Genomic DNA, 25,868 nt, shown 5'->3' with positions numbered 1-25,868 from the left:
GGTGTGACACATTCCCTGCAGTGCAGAGGGGGCAAGACACCCCATCTGGGGAGTGGGCACTCCCCCACTGTAGGTAATGTCTGTGATCTATATCTATGCATCAGATGCATGGCCAGAGAACGCAGTGGGCAGTTCAACCTGGTGGGACCCTATTCTCTAAATGAAAGCAACTAACAAGATGCTACAATTTGATTGTTGGCAGAACGGGGGGGGGGGGTTCTCCATTCTCTTTAGAGAGTGTGCCAGTGTGGAGCCCCGTTTGCCTTTGGTTGAGTGGTTGAAAATACACCCTGTCCTGGGGAGGAGGGCTCCCCCTGCATGCCACTTCTTCCACCTGAAAGAAATATTGTCATCTAAACATCAGTGACTGACACATGTAGGCATACGTAACTGCCCCTTGTATCCTGAACTTTCCATCTAGGCCCACACACCATTGACAATTGGACACATTCTGAACGAGTCCACTTCAAACCTGACTTCACTTGCGCTTTACAAAATTGATCCTGGGATTCTCCCACTCACGCTTTCCCCCACACCGAGTTCAGAGTGAGGCTAAGACAGCGTGCAGCAAGCCACCTGCTGCCACCCATGGCCTGGGTGTACACTGCATCAGCACACATACTATATGGAAATGGGGTAACCCTGACCTGCCAGGGACAAGGCAGACCCAAACACAGCAGAGGTGTTGTCTCCTGCCTTCTTGCCTCCAGACCATTAATCCTCTATTGCCTATATTGAGATCTTGCAGTTTGGATGGATTTCAAATAAGAGCAAGCCTAGTGGACCTCCCTAACAGGTCTAGCTTTGTTTTTCTGATAATCAGAGTTCAATATAATCCTGTGCTGCTTCTGAGACCTAGCAATGCAGAGAGAGGAAAAAAAACTAAATAGTCATCGTCCGAAGGACTTCAGTGGTGTTCCCAGAAGTGGTGTTCCCAGAAGAGAGCCACCATGCTATAGCTTAGCAATAATTACATTTGTCGAACAATACACATATATTGTAAGCACATGGTGATCATCACTGTACACTTTATAAAGTAGCACTGTAGTTTAAAACACCTCATGCAGAATTCTCTAGCTTGCAGTGCATGTGTTGTAATAAATGAAGAGTCATGTCAGCCTTGTTATCCTTTACAAGTCAATATCTCGAGCACTGTGACTATTAGACTGTAGTGGGCCACCAGACCCCAGCCAGGAGATAAGCCTTAGTCTATAGGAGGACGGGCGCTGGGAATGATTTTTAGCAGTGGTAGTGGTTGTGGATAAGGCAATGAGAAAACGTTTTTTTTTTTTTTTTTCAGGGAGATTTTGAGCAAATATCAGAAAGAATAATCCACTAGGCTGAATTTGGGGAATTTTGGTAAAACTCTTGGAAGTCAATGACATCCATGGTGCCCCAGAACACGTAGTCTCATGTCACATCTTTATATATTTAAAGGTCATTCCTCAGCTGCAGATTTTGTCAGGGGCTAAATTCAATCAACAGAGATCACACGATTCTGGCCCTGCACAGTAAACAGAGACACACCAGCTAGACCGGGGGTCTCTAACCAGTTGATCATGAGCTACTAGTAGCTCACAGATGCCTTCAGGGTAGCACAGCAGCATTGAGTTAATCTTTAAATAAGCACAGGGTCATATTTTCCTTTCAAAGTTAAGAGAAGGCTGTGTTTATTTTTCATTATTATCATCAGGCTGCAGTTAGCAGGACCTGATAAGGAGCAGTGCTGGAGTTAGATTTACAACTCAAGATCAGGCACAGAGGTGAAGAACTGAAGCACTCAGGTATTTAGCTCTTAAATAAAAGTCCTTCTCAACTCAGTAGTGGAGGAGAGAACAAAATGATGCTTCTGAATGATTTTAAATAGGGGAAATTTAAAATGAAAAGTTAACTTAATGATTAAGTTAATTCTTCATTTTAATTTTCTCCCAGTTTAAAGTGTTGCATTTATAAACAGCAGGCCTTGCAACCAGTGGCCAGTAGACACAGTACCATATTTATCACTGAAAAATACAGTCTTTTTTTTTTAATTGGAGAAATTTAAAGTGAGGACAAACATTATGTGGAACATTAGGTCTTAATGTTAATCTCCACGTTAAAATTAAGCCAATTACATCTTAATATTTTATGAAGCATGTTTCTTCACTTTAAATTCCTCCAATGTGAAGAAATGGCTGAATCATTCTGTTATAAATATGGCACAGTGTCTACATGCCACTTAGTGCAAGAGGCCTGCTGTTTGTAAATGCAAATTTTAAATGAGAGAACATTTAAATGATGCGTTTTATGGAGTCAATATAAGCATAAAGGTAACTCTTCAGTTTATTTTTTTCCTATTTCAAAGTGCCCCATTTACACACAGCAGGGATCTTGCTCCCAGTGGCTTGCAGGCATAATGTCATACTTATGTGTGAAAATATAGCCATTTTATAAGTGGGGCAAATGTAAGGTGGAGAAAAATGTTTCAGATTATAAGCATTTTTGCAGATTATTTTTCTGCACTTTAAATTTCTTCCATCTAAAAAAAATGGTTCTCTGTTTGTGTTATACACATAACAGTGACATATATGGCAAAAGGTATGTCCTGTGCCACAAGGTGCATACAACACAGACTCTCATTCAGCCATACACATATATCTCCTTCATACACTCACATGTTCATACAAGACCACACTCACACTGACACTCATGGCAACACTGTCTTAGGGCCCCTAGCCAAGGTGTCTTGTTCAAGCCATAGGATCTGGCTCTATGAACATTAGGCTTAAAGTCAATTAAGCTGTGCGTGCCTGGTAACATTACGCAAGTGGCTTTACCTTCAGTAGCACACAATGAGTTTCACTAATCAGACTTAGCTCGCCCTACAGGAGAGGTTGGAGACCCCTGATCTAGAGGAACCTTTCCAAAAAATGATGTGTTACCTAACAGGTTGACCTCACTGCTCTTGGGAAATAAAGCAGCAAATGGCAGAAGGGAAGGCTGTTCAAGGCATTGGGTGAATACAAGCTACTTTGGCACTTAAAAGTTGAAGGGAAATATCTCCCAGGGATGTTAACTCTAGAGGGCACCTTCTCTGGCCATTCATCTTCAAAGGGTACTTTGACTCTGGCACGACTACGTCAAAGCACAATTGTTTCCTGGCAGTCAGAGAGCAGTAGCCCTTTAATGGAAATGGGCAATAGAGCAGTGGCTCTTTAATATGACAGTGTTGCAATGTGTTCTTCAGTGACATATTGCACCAGGTCATAACGTAAAACATTTATTTTCTGCGACAGTAATATCACAGGTGGTAGTCAAGTTAACTGCTTAAAATTGGGGTGATGGTAGCTGAGAGCAGTGGTGTCATGAACACTAGGGCAAAGAAGGAAGTGGCCCCTGGCTGCTGAACAATAAAATAAATACAGCAATAATCAGGGTGCAGTGGCCACCTCAGATCCGATTGCACTGATGCCACAGCACCTGCTGTAACAATGTGAAATACACCTGTGGCTAAGTGATGAGCAGTGAATTCTCTGCAGCTGTTATGGTCGAGCCTGGACCTTATGGAGCCACTCGCTCCCATCAAGTGCAGGCTGCACTTCAAACGGTGATGACAGTGCAGGTCACTGTGGCTGGCACTGGTGGTGTGCAATATCCTGAACTGTAGGCTTAAGACGGCTCCAAAAATACAATGTTATCCGCAAAGCTCTCACAATGTACCTCTATCGCGACCTGCGCTACGCAACGGTACTTTGACAATCAGAGTGTCTGTGCCATGATTTGATCAGTATCATGACAGGCCTAAGGCATGGTATGCTTCCGTAATGCTCTCTTGTGTTGATTTACACAATTCCCTGAACTCAAATTACTGAGGAATGCAAAAGGATCTCACAATGATCATCTTTATTCATCTGTGGTATGCACTAAACAGTGGTTCTCAACCATTTGACTATTTTGGACCCCCACTTTATCATTCCTGGATCCCCGTGATCCCCACTGAATCATTATTGGAATCTTGAGACCCCCCTCACTAGGTCATTACTGAAAGCCAGGGACACCAGCCTAAATATTGGCGATGATCTGAACACCAAAACAATACAGAAACAAGTATTCTGTCAAACTCATACACAAATGATAACACATTTTATATATTTTCCAATAAATATAAATAAAAAAGTAAATTTTAATAGGAAGGCTGGAGCTTTTCTAAATTTAATTGAAGCCACTCATCATCCATATTATATTCTGTTTGATGCATTGGCCCTGCTCCCACGAATCAATCTGAGGACACTAATTTAGTTTATGGCCTTCAATTTCAAATTCCTTGACTTTTACAGTACGTTTAAAAAATTTCATTTTCATATTTAGCCACTTTATTTATACACACTTTATTAATCAGTTAATATCATTTAATTTTCAAAGCAATCACTCAGGAGGCTTCGCGGACCCTTAGGGGTCCCTGGACCACAGGCTAGGAAACACTGCACTAGGGTCTCAATAAAGTAACATTCACAGAGCTCTCATAGGGCGCTTCTGCCCAGACCAATATAGTGGACTAATGCTGAATACGGACCTCCACATGCACTTTTATCCAAGTAGTGAGGTTTTCACAGTGCTCAAAAGATCATAATTGAAGAAAACAGTTGTATTGCATGTTGATTTCTACTACAGTGGAGCTGATTGGTAAACCCTGTCTTGTGGGGTTAAATACATGTAGTGAGTTACAAGGCAATTGTACAACAAGCATTGGCATAGCCAATAGGTCTCACCTTCAGGACCTTATAAGTATTTAGCCATGCAGCACATTAAACATTTATCAGAGATAAACTGTGTTTGTGCATTCCTTCATACACTTGGCATTAGACTGTAATGGTCAGAATAACCCCTAGAGGGCACCCCAATAAAAATAGTATTTAGAAGAAACATGGTCATGTAACCATATAGTCAGCCCATAGAGGACATTAACACATAAAAAGAGAATGGCAGAGAGCATAGCAGTGTGACCAAATATTCAGCCATTAGAGGGCATAGTGCAGTACACATTTTCAGGCCTACTAGAATATTATTAGAAACAAGGCCCTTTAACCACAAACTACTCCCAGCTGTAAAGCAAAAGCTCCAGCCATGAGGGAGCTTAAAAAGGCATTGAATGGTAGGAGAGGTTATGATTTTGGTGTCCCCCCAAACTAGTGTGGGGACCCAGAAGAAGGACAGAAAAGGAACATCACACTGAACATTTTGGTGGCGGTCCCATCCTCCAAGGATCACTATAGGCTCAGTTATGGGCATAAATGTGTTGTAAAGAGAATGCCCTGCAAAGCATTATGGGTTGAGTATCCCAAGTGCAGGGAATATTGTAGTCTCGGCTCACCGGCTGTGCCAGGGAGAGCTGCTTGTTGAGGGTTTCCCTTGTGTTTTTTTCTATTTAAAAGCGCCATTTTGTATTTTTTTCAACTGCTAAACTTGGGAAGAATTTAGCAATAGGGCTCCATATTTAACCAGTGCTCATGTAAAGTGCTCCAATCTTCTGGTTGAGATCATGCTATATAAAACTGCAAAAAAGAAAAAATATTCCCCCTCCAGCTTGCAGCCTTTGTCCGACGCAAACACCATAAAGAAATAGATCCTAAAGGAAGAAACAACTTACCACCACAAGCTCCTACAATGTGATTCTATCCTGATTCGAAATGTGCTTTAGGTTGGCGTTGCTCAGTTTTTTAAATGTAAATATTGCTCAGTGGATTACAAATGAAGAGAGTAAAACTTTTCATCAGGTGAAGGCACCTGCTGAAAAGGTGCACATAATCTCCGAGTTCATTTGTTTGAATCTCTAATGGACATGTTCATCCTATCATCGTCCTCAAGCTGATAAAAGTACTAACTTTGTAAATTGTGTAATAACAAGCCGTTTTAGTAAAACCTTATGGTCATAAAGTTCAAGTGCTCCATAAATCACCTGGGTGCATACGTGTGAGTGTAGAGTACTGCTTTGACTTGAGCATTAAAAAAGTCCCCCACTCCGTGGGGAACATGGAGTACTTAGTGCACTGTATGAAGAGAGACCATCATTTATTGATGAGCAGATGGCGCAGCAGTGCATTTTGTGCAAGCTGCGGGCTAATGGCCTTCAGGCTCCCATCACAATGAGTTAGGGGAGGGGCTGAGGTCGTGTGTAACACACAAAACAAGTGTCATTCTCAGTAAGACAACTCCATGGATTGATGCACCTTTAATCGAGATCGGGGTGCAACATGGGCGTCACCCCACCAATCCCATTAAAACAGATTAGCAGGTTAAAGTACCAATGCGTAAACCTGTCTGTATCTGCATTTTTTGGATAATTTCAATGAAGATGGTTTATAGCTGGCGTGCCTACTACAGCAGCAGGTTACAGACTAACGCGCCCTCTGCAGAAGTCTGCGTTTTGCTTGGAGCCTATAGGTTACTATCCAAGGTAAGTAGCTTAGGTGGGTAGAGTGCCTGCGGCTGAGATTCGTTTACATCATTCAGTTCAGTTGCAGCAGCACTAACTAAAGATTTTTCATTTTCTGTAAGAAAAATGAACAATTTTGAATTGGGTAGGAATCTGTAAGATAGATAATAATGATAAAAAAACAAACAACCACAGTTATTATTATTCACCCCAACTGGGTTTCTTTTTAACTTGTTCAAAGTGGTTAGCACAGGTCTTTTAAACATAGCAAGTATTTCTCCCATCACCTTTTGTGAGGTGGCATGGATGGCAAAAGAACAATGGGTTGGGATATTCCCAAGCGATTGCCAGTGGTTAGACAAAGTGCAAGCATTCCTCCCATCACCTTTTTATTGTTTCATGTACCGCTAAGTGGCATGGGTATGCCTAGACGTGGGTCCCATGCTCACTTTGTCACTGGAACCAAGACGTATCTGGTTGATGAGCCCATAACAAGGGTGAAACCAGTCCTGAGTTACTTGTGTTGTGATTCAGTGAAGACCTGGCCTAGCAGTTCAGGTTGGACTGTTCCCATGAGGAGCAGGGTCAAGACTGATTTGCCTTTTTGGTTGGGTCCACAGGGTGAGGAAAAGAACAGTGGTTTGGGATGCTACCCCGAGCAATTGCTCTTGATTAGACACATTGCAAGGATTCCTCCCAATGTCTTTCAAGTGTTAGCAGAAGCCTTTTGACATTTATCCTGCTCGCCATTTCAAAACCGTACACTCCAACAATGGAAACACCTGTTTTCTATGGAATTACATGGGGATAACACTATAATACATAGCAAGCAATTAAATGTTTTGGATATTTGCCCTCAATGGACTACCAGTTCTCTGAAGCAGTACAGAATTATACTGAAATTTGATCATCAGAGCGAGAAAGCAAAAATCTGTTGCAAGGCAGGATTTTGTGGTGGATGAAAAACCTAAAATAGCGTGTTTTCTTTACAGTGATACACATTTTAAAAGTTATGGTCTCTAAACTATTAAGGATGCCCTGAGGCAGAGAGATGTGTGGAAGGGGAGGAAAGGAGATATATACAAGCAAGCATCATGGAGGGGACCCCATCAGGTTTCATTACTTTCACTACTGCATTTCTCTGTCTGCCCCTGTTAGAATTAGGGTCTCTAGTTGGCAGTCAGTTTGCACCCTGTCCAAGTAGGGACCCTCACTCCAGTCGGGGTAAGGGAGATACACAGCTCAAATAACCCATGCTCACCCCCTGGGCAGCTTGGCACAAGCAGTCAGGCTTATCTCAGAGGCAATGTGTAAAGTATTTGTACCAACACACACACAGTGAAAACACCACAAAATGACTCCACACTAGTTTAGAAAAATAGACAATATTTATCTGAATCAAACAAGACCAAAATAACAAAAATCCAACATACTCAAGCAAAGACATGAATTTTGAAAGTAAAAAGAGTCTTAATCCATAGAAATCAATGGATGGGTTGTTTTAGCACAAAGTACCTGGTATGTGTCAAAAATAAATCTGCATGGGCGAGCCTGCATCAGAAAAGCAAGTGATGCGTTGATTCCTTGCTCTCAAGTGAGGCCGTGAGTGGATTCTTTCACTGCCGGGTAGATGATGCATTGATTCTTTCCATGCAGGGAAGGGATGCATCAAATTCCGGACAGGGAGCCTCAGGTCTGTCCAGTGATGTTGAAGTTGTTGATTCCCAGGGTCGGTGCGTGGAAAAATCTGTCACGCTGTGCGAAGGGTCCACGTTGAGAACAGGTGCTGCGTCAATTCTCCAGCCGTGAGGCAGGCGCTGTGTCAAATTTTCAGCCACAGGACAGACACTGCATCGATTTTTCTGACACGCATACAGTGGTGCATGGATTTTCCCTCACAGGTTACCAGCTTCTACTTCTAAATGCCCAGTGACTGGATTTGGACCACCAATTAGCAAGTCAAAACTCTCAGCAGAAGGACCCAGGCACTGGCAGATGAAGCCAACAGGGCGCAAGCTCAGTCCAAGCCCTTGGAGAATCTTCACAAGCAGGATACACACCAAAGTCCAGTCTTTGTCCTCTTTAAGGCAGAAGCAGCAACTGCAGGCCAACCAAGCAAAGCACACTCAACAAAGGGGCAATACTCCTCCAGCTCTTCAGCTCTTCTTTGGTAGCAGTTCCTCTTGAACCAGAAGCATTCTAAAAATCTGGGGGTTTGGGGTCCACTACTTATACTAATTTCTGCCTCTGAGTTAGGCAAACTTCAAAGGAAAGTCTCTGTTGTTCACAAGATCCTACCTTACCCAGGCCTGGCCCCAGATACACTCAAGGGGTTGGAGACTGGATTGTGTGAGGACAGGCACAGCCCTTTCAGGTGCAGGTGTCAGCTCCTCCCTCCCCACTCTAGCCCAGGAAGACTCATCAGGATATGCAGGATTTACCTCAGCTCCCTTTGTGTCACTGTCTAGAGGGAATTGACAAACAGCCCAACTGTCAGTCTGACTTAGATGTGGATTCCACAGGCAGGCAGAGGCATAGAATGGATAAGCAAGAAAATGCCCATTTTCTAAAAGTGGCATTTTCAAACAGACAATCTAAAATCCAACTCTGCCAAAAGATGTATTTTTAAATTGTGAGTTCAGAGACCCCACACTCCAAATCTCTATCTGCTCCCAATTGGAAACTGCACTTAAAAGACATTTAAAGGCAGTTCCCATGTTAACCTATGGGAGAGATAGGCCTTGCAATAGTGAAAAACTAATTTGGCAGTGTATCACTATCAGGACATGTAAAACACACCGGTACCTGCCTTACCTCTTAAACACACTGGAAGGCTAGGGCCTGGCAAGTGGCACACTTGCCAGGTTGAATTGGCCGTGCAAAACCGCATACACAGACACTGCAGTAGCAGGTCTCAGATATGTTTACAGGGCCCAATCAGTGCTGCAGGACCACTAGTCGCATCTGATTTACAGGCCCGGGGCGCCTCTCGTGCACTTTACTAGGGACTTACTAGTAAATCAAATATGGCAATCATGTATAACCAATCATAATCTCAATTTACAAAGGGAGCACTTGCACTTCAGCACTGGTCAGAAGTGGTAAAGTGCCCAGAGTACCCAAAACTAACAAAAACAAAGTCCATCACACAGTCAAAAATAAAGGAAGCAGAGGCAAAAAGACATGGGAAACCCTGCCATGGGTGCCAGGTCGAACAGCCCCTTTTTCTGAATAACTCTGTCATCTCATTGTACCACCCTCTACTGCTCTTTTTCTGCCTCACGTATCTTTGTGTCTCACAGCTTGCTCCTTGCCCTGCACCACCTCTTCTACCTCATCCTATCTCTTTATATCTCTTTACATAGCTATACATCTCAATGGACCTACCACCTTCTCTGACTTAATTCTTTCTACCTCATCTCTGCCAATCTCACCTCTCACTCAAATGCAGTTCTTTCTACCCCACCTCTCTTTACATCCTTCTCACAACCTCATCCATCATTCTGCAGCTCTCAGTGCTTAGTATATATGTCTACTTTTAAACTATTTTTCTCTAGCTCACCTCTCTACCTCACTGCTAGCTCTGCTCCTCACTGCTCCATTTCCATCTTACCGCCCTGTACCTCTCCTTAATCAACTTTGCTCTCTCTCAACCTTCTCTCTCCCTTTACCTCATCTATGTCTTTCCATCTGGCTTTACTGCTCTGACTCCTGCCCCTATCTCATACCCCTTTCCTATCTCTCTCTTGCTCTCTCATTATCATGCCTCGCTCCACCCGACATTTCACTCACTACCTCATCTCTCTACCCACCTCTCTCACTACCTAACCTCTCTTTTTCTCTCAACATCATTTCACCTCCGAAACTTCACTCACTCTCTACCTATTGTTTCTACCTTACATCTCACTGCAATGCTCCTTGCTATTTTTCTAAATCTGTTTTTTCTATTCATCGTTGCCTCCAGTATACTGCATCTATATATCACCTCCCTCTCTCTCTCTCTATTTAGCTCTCTCACCACTCTGTCTGTGTGCCCCCTTCTCTGTTTAAATGCACCAACTCTATTTCACCTGTCCCACGTTCTCTCTTTTTTAATACATCTCTATACTTCACTTCTCTATCTTTACCTCACTCCCTCTCTATCATGTTTGCATTGAAATAGGGTTGTTTCTCAATAACACTGTGTTTTGTTAAGTACAGGAAGCATGTATAGCACTAATGCCCAAATTTACAGAAAGTTTGTATTTCTTTTATAATGCAAATACAAAGCACATTGTCAATGTGGGATCTACTATACAACACTAGCCTACATTTGCTTTGGATAGTATTCCAAAGTAACACAAAGTTGTGTAATGCTTTGTCTTGCATTGCTTTGCATCAAGGAGGGTGTTCTATGGGTGGTGCATGGACATTCCGTGCAACCAACCATGGGTTTTAACAAATCCTAATCTACAAAAGAATCATAGACACAGATTTTCACCAAAATCCTATGCCTCCTTGATGTAGGTGCAATGGGGATAAATGTTTTTAAGGAGACCCTGGATCGTCTCATAGTTAATGGTGACTCGTGCTCTTCCTTATCAAGTGTTGATCACTCTATCACATCCTCAGTTGAGGTACACTTCTCTTCAAACAGCCTATTGAGAGCATGCGTCCCTCCAAGAGCATCATCAGGGATCGAACAGTGGGGACCAACCTATGACATTTCAATGTCCCTTGCAAGGATCTGCTGGTGTACAATGATGCAACTTGTGTGCTTGAAGGGCCACACTGGTGAGTCATAGGCTTGGGACACAGAATTGGCCATACACTGCCTTGACCTGATGAAAAGGGTCACCAACCAAGAAGTGAAAGTGTATGCCATCATCATGAACATCTCACTACATGAACCTGATGCCCTTTTGGGCTCTTAGGGGATTGAGAAAAATGCAAACGCTTGTGCAGTGATGAATATTCTAGTTCAACTGTTATACTGGGATGTTTTGGGACTTAAAGGACGGAAGGGGCTGTTCTGAGCATTACAATCAAGATACTACAATATTCGCTGCACTCTGAAAATCGCCCTGTAATGCTTTGCGGGGCATTCCTTTTACAAAACATTTTTGCACATAACTCACCATGTGGTGGTCCTAGGACAATGGGACCACCATCAAAATGTTCAGCACAACTCATTCTTTCATTTCTGTCTACAGCATCTCTGGGTCCGCACACTAGGTTGGGGGAACCCCAAAGTAGTAACCACCCTCATCATTCAATGTCTTTTTAAGCTCTCTCATGGCTGGAACTTTTGTTTTACAGCTGGGAGTAGTTTGTGTTTTAAGGGCCTTGTTTGTAATAGTATTGTAGTAGGCCTGCTAGGCCTTAACATGTGTAAGGCACTACACCCCCTAGGGGCTACGTATATGGTTACACTGCATTATTTTCTGCCATTCTGTTTTCATGTCATTATGCCCTCTAGGGGCTGACTGTATGGTTTCATGATCATGTTTCTTACAAATGTTATTGTTCTAGTGGTGTCCTCTAGGGGCTGTTCTGAGCATTACAGCAAAGATACTACAATAATCTCTGCACTCAGTTTGTGGATCATTCCTTTTACAAAACATTTTTGCTCATAACTCACCACATGACCTGCCCTTTCTGTCTAGGTCATCTCTGAATCCCCACACTAGGTTGGAGGACCCCAAAATAATAATATTAAAAAAATAATTAATAATGGCAATATTTTCATTTTTTGATGTACATAGAGGAAGAAGGTAAATGGAAGTGCTTTAGTTATATGCAGGGCTACTGGAATTATGTGGCAGAGGGGACCCAATTATGTAGCAGAGTTGACCAATTTATGTTGCAAGAAAAGTCCAGTTATGCATTTACAACGCCAATAGCTCTAAATCAAGCAAATGCGAGACATATTGCATTGCAAATGCATGTTGATTATAGTGTCTCTCATGAAACGTCAACAATCTTTTAGACAAATGTTAAAGATGTGCAGTAATGAAAGCACCAAACAATATAGAATGGAGGTGCTATCAGTCTGGGAGATGCATCTGTTAGTGAATAATTGTAAATTCATATGTTGATATGGCATTGTCACTTAGTACCATGAAGGTTTTTAACAAGCTTCTAGAGGCATACCCTTACTGCTCAGCCACTATTTCTCTTTTCAGGTGTCCATACCTGGTTAGATTCACTGGGCAGATATGTTGTGGTGTCAGGAGAGCTGGGTGCTAGACCTGTAACAATACTAAATGTATATGCCCTCACAACCTTCTTGCAATTAGTTACACCTTTTCTAATTGAGTCCCTGGTGAGCTGCTAGTAATTGGGGTGGACTTAACAGACTGATGGCTTAGACAATAAATAGATTCACCTCCCTTGGAGACTTTGTAACCCCTGAAGGCTTTTGCAACCCTATGTGACACATGGTGCCATTACCATACAGTGCAGAGATAGTATACCTTCTACTCGGGTGCACATAAAACCTTTTCTCAAATTGACTATTTTTTGGTCCAGGAGACAGGGACCGTCACTAGCACATGCAACTATGTACGAGGCTGTCAGATCATGCCTGTCTTGAAAATGAAATGGGCAAAATGATATGACTGTAATTTGGAAAACCCTAGGTTCTAACAGTTTTATTTTTCTTGAAATGTTAACCAGTTACTCTGGCCTAACCCAGGCATTCTGTATTGACAAGTTGACAGAGTATAGACAATCTTCCCAAGGACCTGTGTGTACCCGGAACTTAATTCATAAAAAATGAGTGTTGGTACTAAAAGAGCTGCTTATAAGTCTGTGGCTGGTGTCATTAGATGTCAGCAAACTGAATACCAAAGTTGCTTAGACTTCAATCAACCTCAGGCCTCATTATTCCACTACCAGGCACTCCCTGCCCTTTGTATCACTTTTGCAGGTTCCTGCTTTCTCCCTTTGTAACAGCTTTCAAGTCTTTCTCTCCCTCCTTTCCTCTTTGTATGTTTTGCTCTCTGTTCCTCTCAGGAAATGTCAGATTATGAAAAATAAGTGCTGGATCAAAAAATGAGTGTTGGTGGTCCCCACCAGTAAACACTGGTTCAAAATGGTTACTGCAGTGCTACTAAAGTCAAGTTTATCTGTAGCACAATGTGCTTGAGATAGGTCTACTTTGTTGGTTAATATAGTGGCCAAGATCGCAGTGAAGGCACTTGCAAATCAGCTACTTACAGTAATACAAAGCTTAGTCCATTAAAACCAAAGTTGCTTTATGTCACACTAATCACTTGTTATAACATAAAATGATTATTCAATGCACTGGCTCTGTTACAGCAATTTTGAGACCCCCACTAGCAGTCCTTCTCATCAAAACAGCTTTTATGGGGACCGCTATTTCTTCACTTAACCATATTGAATATGGCCCAAATTTCATCTCTTATGTTAGATTGCTATATAGTAGGACCATGCCACAGGTGCGAATAAAATGGTGTCTTGTCAAACCCATTTCCATAATGCATGGTATGCGACTGGACTACCCACTATCGCCACTTTTTCCTTGCTCTGGCAATTGAGTCATTGGCGATACAGTCCACCTAGATGAATAGATCCCAGGATTCCACTGGTCTCCTACTCTTGAAGATGATGTGTTTCTATATGCCGACAACTAACTTTTCTATTGTTAGAAATGGGGCCTCAAGTTGGCAGTGGTTTGCACCCTGTTCAAGTGGGGACCCTCACTCTAGTCAACGTAAGGAAGCCACACAGCTAAGATAACCCCAGTTTACCCCTTAGTAGATGGGCATGAGCAGTCAGGCTTATCTCAGAGACAATGTGTAAAATATTTGAACACACTACTGTAACACTGTGAAAACACCACAAAAGGACTCCACACCAGTTTAGAAAAATAGCTGATATTTATCTGAGTAAAACAAGACCAACACAACAAAAATCCCACATACACAAGGAAAGGTACACATTTTCAAAGATTAAATTATAGTATAGTGCTCAGAAACACAATAGCTCCAATTGAGGCTATGACAATGTCTTGATCAAGTAGTTCCAACAGTCCGACACCTCTCGCGAGGGAGTGCAGGCTGGTCATGGAGACACACGGACCCCCAGGTACAGTACCTTGGAAAACGAAGCGGAAAAAAAGACGTATATAATTGTGGAGGTGAGGCACCGCTGGAGTAGGTGTGGAATTGGTTCTTTACTGCAACAGGGGATGTGAGGCGTTGGTTCCTTACTGCTAGGCAGGGGAGGTGAGGCATTGGTTCTTTATGGTTTCAGGGGAAGTGATGTGGCATCAGTGGCAAAGCATCAGTTCCTTACAACAGAGCAGGTCGATGAATCCATCAGGTGAAGATGCAAGGCATCGACTTCACAGTGCTGCGATCACACTACGGGGCCACAGGTGCTGCGGCAGGGTCAAGCCTGCGGTATCAGTCACTGCACTCAGCGGGGACCACGGCTCAGGTGCAGGCAGTGGTGTGGAGTCAGGCAGCGGCACCAGTTCCGAGTTCACTCTGGAGTCGATAGGCTTGTTTCTTCTTGTTTATACCATAACTCACTCCCAAGAGCCCACATACTGAATTTGACACCACTTGGCAAGTCAAGACTCTCAGCAAGAGAGCCCAGGTGCTGGCAGATGAAGTCTTTTATGTCCCTGAGACTTCTTAACAGGAGGCAAGCTCAGTCCAAGCCCTTGGACAACCTTTGGAAGCAGGATGTAGAAAGCAAAGTCGAGTCCTTTCACTCCCAAAACAGACGCAGCAGGCCAGCACAGTAAAGCAACAGGCAGAGTAGCAGTCCCTCCTACAGTATCCAACTTTTCTTCCTGGCAGAAATGTCCTCAGTCCAGAAGGATTCTAATTTTGTGGTGTCAGAGGTCCAGTACTTATACCCATTTCTTTCTTTGAAGTAGGCAAACTTCAAAGAGAAGCCTTTGTAGAGCATAAGACCCTGCCTTTCCCTGCCCTGGACCCAGACACACTCTAGGGAGTTGGAGACTGTTTTGTGTAAGGGCAGGCACAGCCTTATTCAGGTGCAAGTCTCAGCTCCTCCCACCACTCTAGCTCAGGAAGACCAACCAGGAAATGCAGGGCACACCTCAGCTCCCTTTGTGTGACTGTCTAGAGTAAATTCACAAACAGCCCAAATGTCATCCTGAGCCAGATGTGTATTCCACAGACAGGCAAAGGCACAGCAAGGTTAAGCAAGAGAATGTCAACTTTCTAAAAGTGGCATTTTCAAACTTACAATTCAAAAACCAACATCACCAAAATTTGAGTTTTTAAATTGTGAGTTCAGAGACCTGAAACTCCATATCTCTATTTGCTCCCAATCGGGAAATTACACGTAAAATGTATTTCAAGGAAATCCCCATGTTACCCTATGGGAAAGACAGGTCTTGCAATAGTGAAAAAATGTAGTGGTATTTCACTATCAGGACATGTAAAACCCCCCAGTACATATCCCACCTTTTATATACACTGCACTCTGTCCATGGGACTGCCTTTGGCTTAACTCAGGGTTGACACATGTAGTAAAAGGGAAGGTTTGGACCTGGCAAGTGGATGCACCTGCCAGGTTAAAATGGCAGTTTAAAACTGCACACACAGGCACTGCAGTGGCAGGCCTGAGATATGTTTGCAGGGCTACCATGTGGGTGGCACAATCAGCGCTGCATGTCCACTAGTAGCATTTGATTTACAGGCCCTGGGCAAGCGGCTGCTCCTCTGCTATAGTGGAGGAGCATCGACCCTGCCAGCAGCTTCAAACCTTTTACAATAAAATGATAAAAAATGTGTTTATATCTAGCCAGATAGTACCCCCCCCCAAAAAAAAAAACACCATGGGATGGGAAAGTCAACACAATCCCAAAGCCTCAGCTGAAGGGGGACATTTTTATATATTTTACTGAACACTGGACAATATGCACAGCTGCAGGAGAGGGGAGGAAGGCAGAAAATGTGGTGGGGGATGGTAAAGGATGGCAAGGTGTGTTTTAGATTTTGGTCAAGGAGGAGAGGCCATGTTATGTATGATTCCCCCATTACTCCTCTGCCCCTGCATAAAAGTTGAAAGCAGGGGCAAATGCTTTTTAGGACCATACATAACATAAAGTTAAAGATGAGGGAAAAGCGAATTAGGGTAATGTTTTTCATCTCGGGGTTCTGAGTGACATAATAGACACCTGGAACTTTGCTATCATTGTCTATTTGATGTCACTCAGAACCCCCTTTGTGAAAAACATCCACATCATTCACACCTACCCATCCAGAGAGGTTCTAAGGCATGGGCACTGTGGGGCTCTGGCCCAGGGCCCCAGCCTTTCAGATGCCCCCCTGGCAGAATCTGCTCTGTTTTGCGGAGAGTCTTGCTCTGATGACCTTGAGGAATTCTTCAACAAATTGTTTTAAATACTATTTTCCTTTCCCGATCTTCAATTTAGAGAAATGTTGTATTTATGTTTCAAGCAACAGTTATAAAAAAAAGTGTATTTTAGATTAAATTCGGACCTTACATATGAGAAATGAGTGTCACAGATATTATTTGCAAAAATATTAGTGAACAGCTGCTGTGTTACAATATTGAAAACAGGCATCATTTAGAATTTGGATGAGGGTGAGTCTGCACTCAGTGTCGCGGCCAAAGAGGGCATGAAAGAGGTGAAATTGGATCATAAATGCAGAACTGTTCCTAACAGGGGCCCTCAATATATGCTTGGCCCAGGGTCCCCGAGATCTTTAAGATGGCCCTGTACCCATCTATAATTCTATATGTTATATGCTTACCACGAATGCCAATAAAATGATGCAATACAAAAATAATGAATTTTGATCATTTTCTGTTGCTTTTGAATTATTCTCGACGTATTTTCACAAAGAAAAATGTTGACAATGTTTATATATGCAAAACCTTCTCTTGAAGTTTTTCCAAAATACTCGTTTGAACCTGCAAATTGGGAGAATATTATTCAATTAAAACTCTTAACTTTGAGACGTAGGGAAATAATTGTGAGATTGTACGTGTCTGCCGTAATGTGATGCATAAAGGATGTTATCATTTGAAAGCTGCGTTATAAAAGACATCTATCGCTAATCTGAGCTGAAAATTGTCGTTATCTATGCTTTTTTACTTTGTACACAGGGCGAAGCGCCGTACATAAAGTAACAAGGTATACTATTTATTTTTTTATATCTCAAAGTTCTCGAGGTCGACCACGAAAATCCCACCGGCGCCGGCGCAGGCGCACTCGCTCTGAACGGTCTCACTCCCGATCCTCCAGCTGTGAGAGCAGGTAAGATTCTGCTCAGAATCTGTCATTCTTATATTTGTATAATGTAGCTGGCCTTTTCCTTTATCAGCACTGCAAGTCCAACTCGCTTACTTAATGTTTCCTGTGGTCAAAAATTGCTCACGCTCGGTGGGGAGTTATGCAAAACTCTTCAGCCAGCTAATAGATAATCAACATTTAGCTGCCTGGAGGCGCAGATGTAATTATAATATATTCATCATATGATTACATTATAAACATATGTTCATTCATGTGAAACATCACTATGATTAGGTTTTTCTGAGCTTGGATAATTTTTCATGTGTGTTTTTTATGACTGCTCCCGGCTTAATGCTCCCACAAACTCCTACCATCAATTCAACAGTAACAATATTTATGTCAGCTATTTATACAAAAACCAATACAAAAATTGGTAGTTAGTTTATTGAGCCACAGAAAGTTGACTCAAGCAGTATCCCTTAATGCCAAGGGGAGTAAAAAAAAAGCAGAGAGAAAGGAAATGGGTTTGGGAGACCAAACAGAATCTGTGGGAGCCTAAAGAAAATAAAGAATTAGGGGCATATTTAAGAGCCCCTAGTTCCACCGGAGCATCACTTTTGAGACGCTCCCGTGGTGCTAACCTCTGCTCCATATTTACAAGGAGGTGTAATGCCACTTTTCGTGGTGCTACGCCTCCTTGTAAATATGGGACACTCGGACCCCGTTTTCTGAGTCAGAGGGGCATGCAATGGGTGTTGCTGTGGACGTTCTACCACAACAACCAGTGCTTTTGAGCCTGCCCCAGATGTACGAGAAATCGTAACTCTGTGGCTGTGCCAAAAACTAAGCATGGCAAAAGGAGGAGGAATGCTTTTATTCCTCCTCGTGTTTTGCTTTGTCTATGTATGCTGCATTCTGCATAGGAGAAGAAAAATGCCAATGAAGACTGTTGATGTGTACTAAGGAGTCCCTTCCTGTACATAAACAATCATTCCAAAATGCCGCTTTGGTACTTCTACGTGTGCTGCATTTTGCAGCACACATAGAGGTGCTGAATCGCCATTATAGATTGTTTATGTGTAGGAAGGGACACCTTCCTGCATATTAAAATTGTATCCCCTCAACGCAGACACCCTTGCACGATGGTGCATGGATGCCTGCATTGGCGCCGGCCGCTTAATTCAGCGCTGATGCAGGGGGAAACGCAGGGGTGTGCCGTATTCCTGTAAATATGGCACATCGTTGTGTTTCAAAAGTGGCACAGCGTGGGCCTGCTATTTTTTGCGCAGCACCGCACTGCGCCACTTTTGCATAAATCTGGGCCTTAGAGATTCAGAGAGTGTGTGAGTCCATGGGGCATATTTATGAGCCCCTATCGCCACCTTATACCACATTTGCAGCATTTATTTGGACGCAAATGTAGCATTAAGGTGGCATTTCCCATGTGCCATATTCACAAGGTGGTGCAATGCTGCACTGCGCCACTTTGTAAACCCTTCTGCCACATTATGCCTGCATCAGGCATAACATATGCAAGGGAGGCGTTCACCTGTTAGGGGGGCTGAAAAAATGGCGCATGGAAATCTAAGGGATTTCCTTGCGCCATTTTATGGGCAAATTTAACACCTGCTCAGAGTAGGCATTAAAAAGGGCATACATTTATTTATTATTTATTTACTATGTATTCTGCGGGAGTAGCACCAACATTTTGGAGCTACTCCTTCAGAGTACATCAATAGCATCAAAATAATTGCTATTGCCCCCTACCCTGCGCCATGGTGCGCTGTATTTTAAATACGGCACAGATATGGTGGCGGTAGAGGGTGCTAAGGGGCGCAAGGAAAGTAGCGCACTAGGTGCAGCACCACTTTCCTTAAATCTGCCCCCGTGAGGGTTTCAAGGTTGAATGACTGATATATCTTATTTAGAGAACAGTGTGAAGCAACCTGACACCCTCATTTGCAGTGGTCATTACTCATGAAATAAGCGTGACACAAGAGTTTGTTTCTAACACCATTAAGAAGTATTGTAAAAGTATGAATATCGAGGGGGCATGGGTTATTGAGTAAAGTGGATTCCTAGCACTTCACAAATCCCCCTCCATCCAGTGATTTTAAAGCTCCAACAAGGAAGGCGGATGGATCCTAGTAAACTTGTAGAACATTGACCTGCTGAATATCCCAGAATCTGAAGAAAAGTTGGAGGCATGAAGTGTGCCAATGGGAGAAGAGAGCTGAGGCCACAAAGCAATGCTCTGTCATATGCAGTATGTCACACAAATAGTGATTCAGATCAGCATCCACAAATAGATGCACGCCCTGTTATCTACATTTAGAGGAAGTCTGGGCGAAGGGCCCCTAGATGTGTGTGGATCAACAGTGGTGGGTGCCATTGATTAGGCCCAGCACCTCAGCTATGGTTGTCAAGCCGTCGGAGACTCCAGGCCAGATTTACACGAAAGTGGTGCATCAGCTGTGATGCACCACTTTTCTTGCACCCCCGTGCCACCTTACGATACCATGTGTGTGCCGTATTTACAATACAGCACACCATGGCGCATGTTAGAACAATAGCATCAAAATACATGACGCTATTGTGGTACTTTGCAGGATTAGCGCCATAAATTGTGGCGCTAATCCTGCAAGGTAAAGGGAGGCCCATTGAAAGTATTGGACATGTCATTTTAATGCCTGCTCTGAGCGAGCGTTAAAAATGACACAAAAGATGGCACAGTGAAATGTTGTAGATTTCATTGCGCCATTTTTACCGGCCTCCCTGCGGGGGAACACCCTCTTGCATACATTATGCCTGGCACATGCATAATGTGGTGCAAGGGGCTCAAAGTGCTGCAATGCAAGCATTGAGCCACTTTGTAAATATGGTGAAGGAGAATGGCCTCCTCAACATCACATTAGCATAAAAAAAGTGACATTAGTATGGCACTAAGAGGCACTAAGGCCTTGTAAATCTGGCCCTTTGTGAGGTGCTCAGCCATGATGGTTCAAGCAGTAATGGCCGAATAACAGAGGCCCAGCTTAACTAGTGGCAAAGTCACGATCCCTGACACAGGACTAATTGGTGTGGGGGTTGAGCTGAGTGGTCAGCCCATTCCTGAATTCCCAAATGGGAATAACGAAAGGTCAGATCACAGATGCATTGCCCTGGTCAGGAGGTGACGTAAGCCTGGCTAGATGCCTACCAGCTGTACGCAGAGTGACACAGGCAAGCAGCACAAGATGAACTTGGTCCAGATGCTTGTGGCCAAGGACAGTGTGACCTGGGAGATGCTGTGAGGTCCTGGAGCCTAACAGACTGCTCAGACAGATCAACAGTGATGCCCTGTTTCTGGACACTGGATCAGCTGGTGTGAGGACTGAGGTGTGCAAATGACACTGAGCTGGGCTCCGTGAGTTGTGGTAATCAGAAGCAAGGAGAAAAATGTCCTTGGTCTACATGACTGCTGGGGGCATGTTTAAGGGACTAGTAGGACGTTCCTCACTACTGAAGGTCAATGAAAAACCCTATAGCAATAAAATCAGAGGCTGGAGCTACTGGGGCACTGGGGCACTAGTGCCAGTTTGCTACATCTGCCATGTAAACTTGAGCGGCAGTCCTCTAATACACATCACTGAAACAGAATTACCCCAGGCCAGACTCATTGGCACAGAGGTGTGTGGGTGGGGCATTGCTTCTTATGCTATGCATGCATGATACTCTACCAAACAGGGGATCCTGCTCTGGCTTATCCTCAGGTAGAAGCTATTCATTGTCCAATCCCTCAAAATGGAACTGGGCTAAGTGTGAGACATCTGTGAAGAACCTGCTCCTACATAAACAGCTCTATTGAGACAAAGAACACCATCATCTCCACTTACAGAGTGACTTACTAGATAAATGTCCTGCCCAGCAAGAGAAGATGGAAGGCACCAAGTGTACATGCATCGATTCTTGATGGACATAAAAAATGACATTGGGTCCATCTAGGAGAACTTCAAGGTCTGCTTCACAAAACTAAAGCACATCATCACTTTGCTTGGTGCTAGAGCAGACAGTCTGGTGACGATAACAGGTAACAGCTCTGAACAATAGCATTAGCTTTGGGGGCCATTTACGATCTTTAGGAGCTACACATCAAGCTACTACTCAAACTGAAAGACATAGATGATGATGCCTGGAGGAACAATGTCTGAGTTAGAGCTGCCAAAAAGTCTAAAAGGGAATAACATCAATGGCTTTGTGCAATAATTATTCTGATCAGTAGGTGGAGTGCCTGAAGATCTGATTAAAGAGCATGCACCGGATGAAGAAGACATACAAGTGCTGTGTTCCCCAACATCCATAGATGGGTACACTTTTGTGAGGAAAAAGAAGTTATGACGTCAGTGAGACCAAAGCAGAGCTTTTGTTTAGAAGGCATAAGATCTGACTATCCCAAGACGTGGGACCAACAATCCTTAAATGTCAGAGGGATTTATGACTCATCAAACAGTGGAACCACCAGCATTGCCTAATCTTTGTTTCACAGAGAGAGAAGATGATGAGATTCTTATGAGATACCTCACTGATTCAAAGATTTTATTGGGCATCAGGAGTAAAGAGTGGAGGAGCAAATGAGCCTCTGATCCCAAGAAGCCCTGTAAGGTTCAGGGTGAAATCATACAAAGGGAAAAGAAAGCCCTTCTAGGGAAGGGGCTGAGGCAGGAAGAGCAGAGCTGTTTTGCCATCTGAAAGTTATTTGCCAGAAGGGAGACTATGCACTGAAGATGGAGAAGTCAGACCAAGTAACATGGGAAGGCACCCAGAACTGTGTATGACTGTAAGTGACAGTTGTCAGGGAATAGTGGCGGGGTTGAGGATAGGGAAGGTGATGACCCGGGTAAAACCAATCAAAACTTGTGACCTATGGCTCTACAAAGGTTACAAGGGTTGCATGTTATTTCTGTTTATCGGTTTGTTTGAGCTTGTGTTTTGGGGTGCTTTCAGTCACACAAAGGGGGATATGATTTCTTACATGTGATGATCATAGCTAGGTCAGACAAGGCATCTTACATGTGAAGGTATAAACGGCCTGATGGGACCCTTTAGGAAGGAATCTCTGATCCTCATGCTTGAAAAGTGGACGGGTGTCTTGTTGGTTGGCTATATGGGGGATTGGTTGGGGATATTTGGATTGTGATACTCTTTATCACACATGACCAAAACACTTCTTGTATACACAATTAAATTAGTAAACAATTAATTATGTCATCCTAGATTATAAATGGGATTACACAATTTGAGCAGATTGGCTGGAGAAATCATGTCCTTCATGTATTGAATATTTCTACAGGCTTATTTACTCTGTCCCTTATTTGATATGTGTTTAGATGAAAAATAAGATGATCTCTTAAACCACATCTTCTTTCACTGCCTCACTAAACCTCATCTCCCCTATCCTATTTACTTCTGCAACATATCCGAAGATAATCACATAACACGATTAGCACTACTTACATTCGTTCTTTTGGTTGATGCGATTTGTATTCCTAAAAAAGTGTGTTCACAAAAATGTTCAGTCATGTATAGGGTTAAGATGCCAACTATTTACAATGGTGTTTGCTAGAAATGGGAATCCTGGTTGGGTAGGGTAGGCACCTCAGCCAGGCAGGGACCTCCACTCTAGTCAGGGCAAGGGTGCTACACACCCAAAATAACCCCTGCTCACCCCCTTGGTAGCTTGGCACGAGCAGTCAGGCTTATACCAGAGGCAATGTGTAAAGCGTTTGAACAATACACACAACAGTAGTGACACAATAAATACACCCGAAAGAAAACTCCACAACAAGTTATATAAAAATAAACTGTATTGCATAAAACATCTTTAGACTGAAAATAACATGTATTAGTAATAGCTTGCTACACAAACACTTGTCAGAACATAAATCAGGTCACAAAAATATGCAGCATAATCAGGAAGGCAGAAATATAATGGGGAAATGTAGCTTCTATACGAATCCCCAATCACGCCTTCTACACGAAGATCGTAGCACGTTCTGTAAAGGGAGCATATTTCATCCACATAGGAGCTCCGGCGCTCCTCTTTACCAGGTACGGTAATTCCCCAAAATAGTCCTAACAGAAACAGGGACCTCCATAGAGGGTCACCACCCGGCCCTGCTCTTGGCATACTTAGTGATCTTACAGAGATGCCACCAGAAGTAAAGAGGGGGGACACACTCCCGGAAGACGCGGGAGACCCGAATCGGTCTCTGCACTAAATAGTTCTATCTCAGTTGCCCGTGCAGGCAGGGAGACCTCACTGGATCCACCAGCATTGACAAGGCCTTAAGATAGCCACCCGTTTCCTTGTGGAGCAGCAGTTACCTTCAGAGTTCTTTAATCCTGGGGGTGGACTGCCTGTGGCTCAGCACTCATGCTCCCAAGGCCGGCCGAGAGCCTGAGCAGATGCCACAACCGGCAGTGATGCTGCTCTCCACACCGAAACGGAACGTGGCATTAGTCCAGGGAATCCTCAATTGGAGTGAGCACCCGCTTGTGCCCCTGGGGCACTCAGTAGTGGACACCTGGTTTGCACTCTGGGGAAAATGGCTGGCAGCTGCCACCGCGGTCTTTTGGCCCTCTTGACTGTGTCTCACAGGGAGGTGGAGTCACTCAAGCACAAGGAATATCGAGCACTGCACTCACACTAGACTTGAGACAGCAAGTTATACCCAGCGCTCTTCACACATTGTAAATAAAAAGAATGAACCACTCTTCACGGTCCCAGTCTCAATATGAATTAAGCGCTCTTTGGAGCTTTCCAGGTTGAGTGTAGGGCTCCCCACGCTCTTGGTGCCAATCAAGCACTCCCCTCCGTGCTTCACAAGAGGAAGGGGGACACTCCACCTGTGCCTCTCAACAGGGAGCAGCACCAACAACAATGGAAATGCAGGGGAGACAGGGGGCACCCCACCCTGCCCCTGGAGACAGTTGTGGGGGCACAAGGCTGCAGGCCCCAGGCAAGCAGACCAGCACAAGGGTCCAACTGGAAGCAGTGGCAGTCACAAAGCGGTTCCTGGAGAGTCCCTCCAGCAGCCTCTAATGTACAGTCCATCAGTGTCTTTTGTTTTTGTGAACATGGGGAAGAACCCCTATACTTATACTCAGTTTGCCCAGTTTCTAGAAGTGGGGAGAAGGTTCCAACCAGCTCTAACCAGTTCCAGAATTGCCCCTTCTCCTCCACACTGGCTCCAGACATCAGTAGGGGGTGAAAGCCTTTTGTGTTAGGACAGGCACAGCCTATACAAATGTAAGTGTGCCCTACCTCTACCACTCCGAGACCAGAAAGACCACTCACTGTGCAGATGTACCCCTGTTACGCCTCCACACTCCCTGTTTATTGGCTGTCTGAAAAGTATGCACAAGGCCCAGCTGTCACTCTACCCCAGACATGGATTGGAGTCAAGCTGCAAAAGCACCAGATTTATAAGAGGGGAGAAATGCCTACTTTCTACAAGTGGCATTTCTACAATGGTAATAAAAACACCCACCTACACCAGTAAGCAGCATTTCTCGCTTCCATTCCATCCATACTAAACATGCCCACGCCACACGGCATAGATCAGAAAATACCACTTGGCCATATGGAAGGGCATTCCCAATGCATTCCTATGAGAGAGGCAGCACTCACAGCAGTGAGAAACCAAATAGGCTGTTTGTTACTACTACGATAGGCCACACAACCAGGTGCATGTCCTACCTCTTCCCTACACAGCACCCTGCCCATAGGGCTACCTAGGGCCTACCTTTGGGGTGACATATGCAGTAAAAGGGTATTTCCAGGCCTGGCAAGTAAATTTAGATGCCAGATCCCTGTGGCAGTAAACTGTGTATGCAGGCCCTGCAGTAGCAGGCCTGAGACAGGTTTGCAAGGATACTTCTGTGGGTGGTACAAGCTGCACTGCACGCCCACTATTACCATTTAATTCATAGGCCCTGGGTATAAGGGATACCACTGTACAAGGGACTTACAAGTAAATTAAAAAGGCCAATCAGGTCCAAGCCAATCATATCAAATTTAGAAGGGAGAGCACATGCACTTTAGCACTGATCAGCAGTGATAAAGTGCCCAGTGTCCCAGAGCCAACAAAATGAGGAAGGCAAAAAGTCTGGGGATGACCCTGCAAAAAAGGCCAGGTCCAACAGTGTGTAGAGAGAATATTGGAACCA

At 43.8% G+C, this 25,868-nt stretch overlaps 1 protein-coding gene across 2 annotated transcripts in view; it reads left to right on the top strand.

Annotated features, from left to right (window-relative positions):
* Positions 1 to 25,868, top strand: part of SRRM4 (serine/arginine repetitive matrix 4) — a 248,649-nt gene that overhangs the window by 169,479 nt on the left and 53,302 nt on the right. For both annotated transcript variants that reach the window (XM_069214474.1, XM_069214473.1), the window contains one exon: positions 17,592 to 17,684. In XM_069214474.1, the coding sequence (XP_069070575.1) occupies positions 17,592 to 17,684 (93 nt within the window). The remainder of the gene's footprint in view (positions 1 to 17,591; positions 17,685 to 25,868) is intronic.

This window comes from Pleurodeles waltl, chromosome 11 (genome assembly GCF_031143425.1).
Source record: "Pleurodeles waltl isolate 20211129_DDA chromosome 11, aPleWal1.hap1.20221129, whole genome shotgun sequence".
Classification (NCBI taxonomy): Eukaryota; Metazoa; Chordata; class Amphibia; order Caudata; family Salamandridae; genus Pleurodeles; species Pleurodeles waltl.
The sequence above is the reverse complement of the archived record's forward strand: the minus strand, read 5'-3'. Positions and strand labels throughout refer to the sequence as shown.